This window comes from Amblyomma maculatum, chromosome 4 (genome assembly GCF_055883805.1).
Source record: "Amblyomma maculatum isolate TAMU_Amacu chromosome 4, ASM5588380v1, whole genome shotgun sequence".
NCBI classification, from domain to species: domain Eukaryota; kingdom Metazoa; phylum Arthropoda; class Arachnida; order Ixodida; family Ixodidae; genus Amblyomma; species Amblyomma maculatum.
Window position 1 is genome coordinate 120,224,526 of NC_139347.1, and position 9,760 is coordinate 120,234,285.

General features: G+C 43.5%; 1 protein-coding gene across 1 annotated transcript; it reads right to left on the reverse strand.

The window, feature by feature from the left end:
- Nucleotides 1-774: 774 nt before the first annotated feature.
- On the reverse strand, nucleotides 775-8,526 carry LOC146192248 (uncharacterized). Its single transcript, XM_084602411.1, has 5 exons — nucleotides 8,186-8,526; nucleotides 6,251-6,391; nucleotides 4,551-4,636; nucleotides 1,504-1,723; nucleotides 775-1,254 (listed from the first exon to the last, which is right to left on the reverse strand). Exons 2-5 carry the CDS (start codon nucleotides 6,294-6,296, stop codon nucleotides 1,172-1,174), a joined length of 435 nt encoding a protein of 144 aa, XP_084458537.1. The 5' UTR covers nucleotides 6,297-6,391; nucleotides 8,186-8,526; the 3' UTR covers nucleotides 775-1,171.
- Nucleotides 8,527-9,760: the final 1,234 nt, after the last annotated feature.

The following is a 9,760-nucleotide window of genomic DNA, read 5'->3' on the forward strand; positions in this document are numbered from 1 at the left end:
GTCATTTCGTCGAGAATAGAACGCTGCGATAGCATCAGTTCATATTACGGACTGTTTCTCACGCTTTCGACAGCGATAATAATCTAAGATGGCATTTCAGAGTGGGAAGGAGGTCTCTACTATTTTTTGCAAGTTGCCGCTCCGAGGTACAAAGCCAGGGTAGTCCTGATCTGAGCACAGGTAAGGGTGACATAGAGTGATGCTTATAAAGCATGCGGCAAGCATGCGACAACAGGCATTGATGCCGGCATGGTTTTAGTTATATAATCCTTACAGTGTTTCCAAAATGACCGCAAAGCCAGTGCACGTAAAAGAAATCAGTGTGATTTAATTATACGGGAGCTTAAACTCTGGAAATCGCACATACATCATTCAAGTTAAACAATAGTTCATGTAAATGTGAAGGCGTCGCATTTTCCTGCATTTACAGCGAATCGTTTGTCCTTGCAGGGGAAAGTGTTTCTTGCCCTGCTGCAATGTTCAGTTAACATTCTTGAGAACCTACAGAAGCGATTGTGGGATTTCAGTGGGGAGAACTAGGACGCCTCAGTGCAGGTTGTCTCAGGGGTAATAAGAGAATCTTCACTTTGTGAACGCGCATATTAGTCGTGCTGGCAGGGAATTTCGAAAATTTGAGTAAAGAAATAAGGGTCACTCTGCAGACATCTCTCACTGCTCTGCTAAAAAATTGAAGTGGGAGAAGCTAGGAATAATTTCTTCGGGATCTTTTTGCGGCATCGCTAATGTAAACAGATATCTGTGGGTGTGTTAAAACCCTTATAAAAATGGGAACATCCTTTGAGTTCAATGTGAACTCAAAAAAGTCAGAAGGAAGCAACTTCCTCTGAACTGAGAATTGGCTACTGATTTTGAATTCACAGTGAATTAACTTTCTCTGACCATCCTGTGAATTTCCTGTGAATTTCCTTTGAGCTCCCAGTGAACAGACCGTTGTCAGTTTGAGTTGAGTTCACAGGCAGTGGCCAATTATTGGTTCAAAGGAAGTTCAAAGGAATGATGACTATGGGATATTTGGTGGATGTTCGAAGGAAGTATGTTCAGACTGAAACATTTGTTTGTATGAGCTTATATTTATTTGAATAGATGTACTTCCTCTGTTTAGGCCTTGCAATTAGGCCTGCTTTCGAAGACCCTGTGACAAAAAATCGGATCACTGTCCACAATCCCAGTGCAAACATGCGCAACTGCCGGTGACCACCTTGGCCAGTACTCCATTGAGCAAGCAGGTGTAGGCTGCAAAAAAAAAAAAAAAAAACATTAGAAGCATGACTGCAATGAACAAGCTAGAGTCCATCCAGCCTTCCTTAGCTTTTTTAAATTAAATATACAGAGCACGGACAGTGTGAGCGCCATGCAGGCACCGCAGCATTATGCATTAAGGCAAGCATTATGGCCCTGACCATCACTGAAAAGTCAGCTGTTTGGACAATATTTCAGAATGCTCTTGCATCACATGCACAGGCTATGAGCTCGAGGACTTACAGATAACAGCATCCAATTTTGGGCAGCCCAGTGCCTTTTTTGGAGCTTCTTCCTTGCGGGCATTGCAGACACGGCCATAGAGTGAGCTTTCTTCCAGTTCTTCGGGTGAGAACACAACCCGCACCAAGTTACATGCAAACTTTGTTGCTTGATTGCCCGCACTGAGTTTCATGCAGTCAATCAACTGCTGATTTACCATAATATTGCTGCCAATCTGCACCTGCGAGAACAAAAAGCAAATATTAGTACTATGACCAGTATTGTAACATACAACAATATTCCTTGATATGCAATAAGAAAATGAAGGGGCTTTACAAACAACAAAAAACTTAGACCAGCTTCAGAACATTCAAACAAACCCCAAAACGCATAATTAAGGTCATTTGTTTGCAAGTAAAAATACACATTCAAGAAGCTGTACTTTAACATGTACAACAATGAAGGCATGCGAAAACTATTGGATGTTTTTGACACCTTCCCGAGCGGTGTTTTGATCTAATTTTGAATGATGCCAAACATCTTTTAACATTTTTATTAGCGTAACCTGACAATTGTGTACTATGTATTTAAGGTAACTAGCCAAAAAGAGGGCACATAATGCCCCGCAAAGGATTGAGTGCTAATAGTGCATTGCTATAGCAGAAGAAAAAACAAGAAATAAGAGATTTTTTAATGACCTAATTTATGCTTGCATTTCAACAATAAAAAAAAAGTCAGAAAATAAAAAGATTTACTCATCATTAACATTGCAAAGGCCATTAAAAGCCAGTTTAGACAGAGCACAGTACCCACATTGTCACCTCCTGTTTAAAAATATTAACATCCTTTTCGTACATCAGAAGCTCAACCAATTAAAAAAACTGCCAATGAAGGTTTAGTAAAAGCATGCACTCCCTGCTCTGTATGTGCTACTTTGAGGCAACGTTTAGTTTCCAGCTTGCACAGGTAGCTTTCATAATTTAACCCCTCAAGCGCTTTGGACAAGCAGCTCGTCCTTGTAAAGCTGCCCTCAAGCCATTTTGGACGAGTGTAGCTTGTCCTTGCAGGATAGATCCTCACCCTGAGAGTTTTAGGAGAGTACAGCGCTCCTCTGTGGCTTAGGTCATGCGCCATTTGACAGATGGCACCACTGACCCGTTAACTGCTTTTTGTTCTACCGCTTGAAAGCCTTTTAAGCAGCCTTAATGAGAAAATGGTGCCTGGTAGAGGCAATGCATGCACTGTTGGCCCGTCATCGCGGGAAAGAAGCTTTTCTTCGTTGCCATCCTCGCCATCCGAAGATGGCTCAGACACCAATTTTTGCATTGTTATGGGAAGCGAAGACGACAGTGATGACATGAGTAGTTCTTCCGACGAAGATGATGACAGCTCAGACGATACTATTGCGAGTTCTGTGTCAGTGGATGAAAACTGACATTTCGATGAAACCCCCTGGGCTTCCATTCTTGGTCGTCCCTTGTAAAACATTTCCAGTTACCTCGCTATATGTTACTCGACTAGATTGCTGCTTATTGGCGGGCAGTTGATTTTTCACGTAATGAGCAATAAACTTCACTGCGCTCATTTGACTTAGTTTATGGTTCAAATATTTTTGTCGCGGATACCTCCTTTTTTATTACACTACCAATAGAAACCAGCAGTAAAAATAAAAACTAAAGGGACACTTAAGCTCCGCCTTTAAGGGTATGATGCGACCAGTGTAGGCTACCATCCAACATATAAAGCCCTGCTTTAGCCAAGCTGTATCAACATGTCTGCGTAGCCTAGGTGTAGCAAGCCTGACTCAGCATTGAAGAGCACTGGAATGTTGATTCATATTTCACCTTCCCACCTCAAATGAACGACCGGAGTTAGCAGCTCCTCCTAACTTTTGGATATCATGTGGTCTCATTAAGCCACACAAATCATCGAAGAATGTGTGTTCGGCCATGCCACTTGCCAGCGAACACAGACAACAAATTTTCATGTAATGGGGCCTTTAACGATATCTTAATTTTAAGCAATTTTAGCTAGAAATCTCGAAATAATAGTGTTCAAGGGGTTAAAGTGAAATTGAACTATTGTTGGATCAGCTTAAGAAGCCACAACTCCTTCTCAAAGGAGACCCTCCTGGCAATACCATGGTGGTTAATTGCCTTTGACTTGCCAGAGTGACACTGCAGGTGGCTGTCAGGTGCAAGTGGATTATCTGCACATTACCTTGAATACCATGATGACTGGCCCAAGTCGCTAAAATGACTAATTAGAGGAGCACCAGCTGCGTCATTCGAGTTGTAGTGCAAAAAGATGGCCTTCCAAGATCGATAACCTAAGAAATTTCTGAATATTAGACAAGCTAATGGAAATCTCTTTTCTGATGAAAAGGGCTTTGCTATAGCCCAAGAACAGGAAGCGTAAACAAAAGTAACCTTGCACTTCCGATAACTACAGCTTTCACAAAAACTCTTCCAAATCAATGTACACACGAATGAAGTAACAGTCACTAAAATGAAAGGAAGCAGTTGGGATTTTTTTTCATGGTTGTTTTGACGAATTTAAGAACATAGCACTGTCTTTTGTCGTTTCTATTAAAATGACATTCATTTAAAATATCATTATGCTACTAATTATGCAGTCTGTGAGCCCAGCCTCATAAAGAGCATCCCGGCCACGGCAGCCGCTTTTCAGTGGAGCCGAATTGTAAGGTGCCCGTGTGCTCTGTGTTGTCGGTGCACGTTAAAGAACCCCGGGTGGTCGAAATTTCCAGAGCCTTGCACTACAGTATCTCTCATAGCCTGAGTCGCTTTGGACATTAAACCCTAAGAGCCAACCAATCATAAAGAGCATTGCTTCTTGCCTATCTCTGAATTCAGTGACTGCTGACTTCATTCACATGGATAATGAGCTCCTCATTTCCCTATCCCTGCACACTTCTCAATGGAAGTGCATGACTTGTGGCAGTGCTATCATAAAGCTAAAACCAAGTTCTTGTGTGACCCTTAAAAAAGTTTCATCGAGAAAGGCAGTAATGAGGACAACCATGCAGTCACTAGACTAAAGCAACTAACCTGAGCCTCGGTTGGCGGCCCAACTGCTTGTGTTGTACACGCAGCATTAACGGATTCCGTCAGCTGATTGACCAGCTCAGCAACATCTGAAAAAAAAAAAAAAAAGGAAAGCTGAAACAAAACATACTATTTCATCACTAGCAGCAGCAGCCCATGTAACATTCACCACAGGAGAAAAGCCTTTTCTTTGCCCTTGACTGCATGACCAACCCTTTTCTGTCACCAAATGTGCCATACAAAACTTAGCTGCTAGACACTGGCATCACTCACGCACTCAAGGCGCCCTATCAGCGGTACATAATCTAGGGGATGCTGATAGCAATTGATGAAGCCAATGCTGACATCCCACTTCTGATCTCTTTGTTCGCTGTGGAAATGCCTGGATTGAATTAACTGCAGAGGACGTTGTAACTACAGTGCAACTGACGGGTGCTGCTATTGCTTAGAATGAATTCATGGGTGCGGATGACGATGCCGAGAGAGCTGTGAGCGCTTTAACAGAAGTTAGTCAGATCACATCCCTGAAACAGTTTGTCGGTAGCAAGGGCCTTGAAGAGGTCAGCATGCAATATACATGTATGGCGGCAGCAATACGCCATACATTTGGACAAAGGCTGACACTCGAGTCTGTAGCTGATACTCGATAGCCCATGCTTCACCTATCTCGTGTCTGTCTTTCGTGTCGACATTTGCTAACATGGTGTAGTGACCGAGTTAAGTTAGGCAGATTGCTGAGCCAGGTGCCGAGCTTGGACAAGCATAAATTTCCTGTTGTGAGAAAAAAAAAAACACCACCTAAGTGACCAAAATGGCACAGTAAAATGAAGCGCATGCCATAAGGACTCCAAGGTCCAAGACAGGACGAGGCCACATATGATAATTTCATACAAATTTAGATTTTTTGGTGTCCCTCCTGCGCTTATTCTAGATGCACCTCATCATTTGCAGGAGACTCTGAGGTTAAAATCTGAGGGAATCAAGGGTTCCATTCAGATATGCCATCCACAGTAATGCAAGAGCACCACAGACCTGCCGCAGCCATCTGGCTACAACTTATACTCCGTGAATGTGTTTGAACCTAATGCAGCTCTCCGGGTTCACTGGAGCGTTGTTGTCACCGACCACTCCAGAACAGAAAGGAACTCAATCCCGCGCCTGTTTTTCAGCTTCGGCTTGAGCAGCACAAACCAGCACAGGTGCTCACCTTGAGTGGCATTTGTTTACCATGCATTTTCATGCAGCTATCACATACGACAACAGGCTCAATCTCAGATGCATGCCGATCCCAAGCAATGACATGTGACACGCAAGTCACTGTAACACAAACAAAGCATGCTTGCAGAGCAGGAGTGGCAGCAGTTCATCTGCTACGTGCACTGCAAGCATGGTGGTTGGTGGCGTCATGCAGCAGCGCCACGGTGTAGCTGAGCACTACTGTACACCACCTATAATGTGTTGCAAAGACAACTACAGGAAGAACACCAATCCTAATCCTCAGTGTAGGGGGAACCTTATTGCAGCAACATAATCTTACTGGTGCTTTTACTAGGATGTGCTACAGACCAAGAGGTCTTATTCATTTAAGAGTTAGCACTTGAATTTGCTATGCTTTACGTAGCATCTGGTGACAGCAAATAATTTCAGTCTCATGGCAATGGAGATCAGCATTCCAATGGCTTCAGAAAAAAGCAATCACATACCAAGCATCTGACGTGCTTCATCTCTTGCGGCCTTATATTTCTTCATTCTTTTTTTTTTGCAGACTCCACTTCATCCTCAAGCTCCAGGACTCTCTTTTTTGCATCTGTTGGCTTAGACATTTTGTCACAGCTGCAGTTTTCCTGCAAAACGACATGTGGCAAGGTCTATTCACTAAATTGTATTTGCACTCAAATGCATCAAAGAAAAATGATTCAGTATAATGCATTGTGCAGATATCTGGTTCCACATATTGAGATTAGCAAAATAGTGACCAAATGAAGACCACTGACAAGAGAAACGTAGCATGGACACTGTTTAGGGTTCAAAGCAACACTCTTAAGAGGAACATTAGCCCTGGAGCAAACCTTGGCACATAAAAGGACACGGTAATGTTTAACTGCGAGCTGACACCATCCAGCATCACTACTGCTCAAGTGGGCAGAATGCCCACTTTTAGTGGACAAAACAAAGGATGCATTTCCAGAAAAACAGTTTGAGCTCCCACGCATACCGTAAAACATAGCCACTCTGCTTTATGGTAGGTTCATGGTGTTTTATGTCCCAAAGCAACTTAAGCTATAGCTATGAGGGATGCCGTAGTGGTGGGCTCACCTGGGGTTTTTTAATATGCAAATGACATCATACAGTACACAGTCAACTTGCATTTCACCTCCACTGAAATGCGGCCATGAATGCTGGGATTGTACCCGTGTACAGTCGTGAGCTTTATGAAAGGGAGCACGCGATCCCGTGGCAGACAACCTCGTCCTGAACTAGTGGCAAAGCGCAACAGCAGCATTGAAAATGAAGCGGAGAGAGTGGTGCTCTTCCACCTGTTGGCCGTACCCTATGAACTGGGAGCAACTTTTAGATCGGCAGCTAAAAATCATTGCAGCATTATGCTTTGAAGTAGGATGGACAGTTGGGCGAGTTGGTACAATTGCATAGTCGGTGGAACAGCGCAAAAAGACGAAACACACTCTCTTCTTGTGTGCTTCGTCTTTTCGTGCTGTTCCACCCACTAAGCATTATGCTGTTGGTAACTGATATCACTGCTTGCCTTGCTACGCTCTGACCTAGCGACCCAGCGTAGTCTGGTAACTCAGGCAAAAGCGGCAGCCCAGGCCACTGCGGTCTTGGAATGGCGACTCCATGCACTGCACCCCCCCCCCCTCCCACACACACACACACACTCTTCTTTTGTTTTCCTTTCTTTTTCTTTTTGAAATAAAGTTTTCTCTCTCTGCGCGAAATCTGGAGAAAGGCTGGTAGCGAAGAAAGGAAGCATGTTTGATGCTTCAATAAAAAGAAACAAAGAAATGAACATGAAAATAAATGAATGCGACAAAACGTTGGGCGCTTTTATCTGCTTAAACTTCAGTCGCCTGCAGCTGTGAAAGCGTCCGTTTCGCTGCTACACTACCAGTTGTCTCGGAACGAGCACCCTGGGCATCTTTAAAACTTGTTCTAAATCAGCTTCAATAATCAAGGAGCTGCCATTCTCTATGCCGCACCGTACCGAGACAACGGTACAAACAGGATTTTTTTTTTTTGTTTTTTTTTTTTTTTTTTTACGAAGCCCAAATTGGAAGCCCACTTCTGTTATCACGAAACACCTAGAAATGCCATTTGCTGTGTAAACAGGGAGAATCAGGTCCACGTAACGACAGCAGGCACGTTTATTCTACTTATTTCCGCAAATTCTGTTCATTAGGCTTTTTTTTTTTTATTTCACGTAATTCCCGGAATCAACTGTCTGTCTACCCCGTGCACCATGTGCACTACTGTCACCTGCCGGTTAAGACAATGCGGTCGTAATGCGGGCATGTAAACGATTTCGCGACACGACTCACCGCAAGTAGCAAAGGAAGGTGTTTTCACCGGTGAACATTATTACGAAAACGAAAAGAGACAAGAGATGTTTGACTACTTACCCACTCCGAGGCTGAACGCAGGAGAGTACGACGGTACGACCCCTCCTTCCATTGGACATGTAGCACTCCTTGGTTCAGAATAATCTTCCAGTATTTTGGATTATCGACCAGTTTCGCCTGCAGTTCTTCTGATTGTAGGTTTCTTACGGGGTATGCGTACCACTTCTGAGCGGTCGCCCATTTAACCAAGACGTGATCGGCCATTTGCACTACTCACGCTGTGAAAACACGACGAACACAACGAACGCGAACAATCAACTTCCTACAGTCATGAAATACATAGTGAAGTATGCCGCCGGCTGTTCTCACGAAAACGATAGCGCTAGAGTCTCAAGCGCCAATTCGAACGAATCAAAATTTTAAATTCACTTTTGCAAATTTAACAAACTTTTAAAATAAAAACTATGATTAAAAACAACCTTAAGAGTTTGTTTTTTTACTTATGATATGTGATGCGTAACAAACGCAAATAATTTAAACAAATTATTGTCACTAGCAACAGCAGCGCTCTTCTTTTTGAAGCGGAATTCTTGTGGTGCGTGTCAATTTTCATTGGTTTTACTCAACGTGAAAACGTTGGTTTTACTGGCAGTACTTGGTAACCTCGGCTGCGTGGGCTTCTTGTGCACGATGGTACCGACGTCGCCGACGTATTAATTGCTGGTCTTTAAACTGTGATAGGAGGTAAACGAGCTTGACTTTCGTGAATAGTGTGACGTCCGGCACTAGGCATATCGTGAAGTGCATTTAACCGCAGGCTTTTGAAGCCGTTATCGATGGTGCTGCGATAACCGCCTACCCGTCGCCTACCTGTCGCACGCACTGGAGGTGCCACCGCGGTAAAAGCGTACTTGCGCGACGTCAACGTCGCGCCGTACCGAGGTGCACTAAATCACGACGGAAGCAGGCCGCGCTTGCTAACAGCGTCGCCAGCGTCGCTGCGAGCCAAGCGTTGCCAGGCTGCGGTGCCGACCCAAATACTGAAGAACCCTGCCAGCCCTACGCCGAGCTTCGTTGCGTACCGTGTCAGAGTGCTGAAGCAGCGGTCACAGATGTAGACGCCGTCTCGCGCATGCATCGCCATCGAAGCAGCGGGCTGCGAAAGCGATGAATTTGAACCACCTGGCATTCTTTAACATGAATGAAAATTCTTGAATGTGTTATATTTTATGTAAAAAAAATTCAGAGGGGCAAGACATAGACCAAGTAATGCCACACACACAAAAATAAGCACAAGAAATGCATGAAAAGAAAGTTATCTTTCCACTTAAGGACAAAGGGAGGAAGGGGTGAATATTCGTGGTCCTTGTGTGGTGACTAAGAAGAAACTCGCGCTAAAAATAAGATCTAGCGCATGAAAAAAAAAAAAAAAAAAATAGCATGGATTCAAAATAAAATGAAAAAAAAATGAAAATGATGTTTACTTGCACAGCAAAGAAACGAATGCGATTGTGTATATTTTGATAAATGTATGATTGGTTTATTCTAAAAAGTTCAGAAGTTAAAAAAGTGCAAGGGATACTCATGAAAGAAAAAAAACGAGAAGTAGAGCTGAAAAGAATGAGCTTCGTATGT

Coding starts and splice junctions, on each gene's coding strand:
- LOC146192248 (XM_084602411.1), bottom strand. CDS start 6,296: ATGAAGAAATATAAGGCCGCAAGAGATGAAGCACGTCAGATGCTTG. Junction 1,724..4,550: donor GGCCGCCAACCGAGGCTCAG/GTTAGTTGCTTT, acceptor TTGTTCTCGCAG/GTGCAGATTGGCAGCAATAT. Junction 1,255..1,503: donor AAAATTGGATGCTGTTATCT/GTAAGTCCTCGA, acceptor TTTTTTTTGCAG/CCTACACCTGCTTGCTCAAT.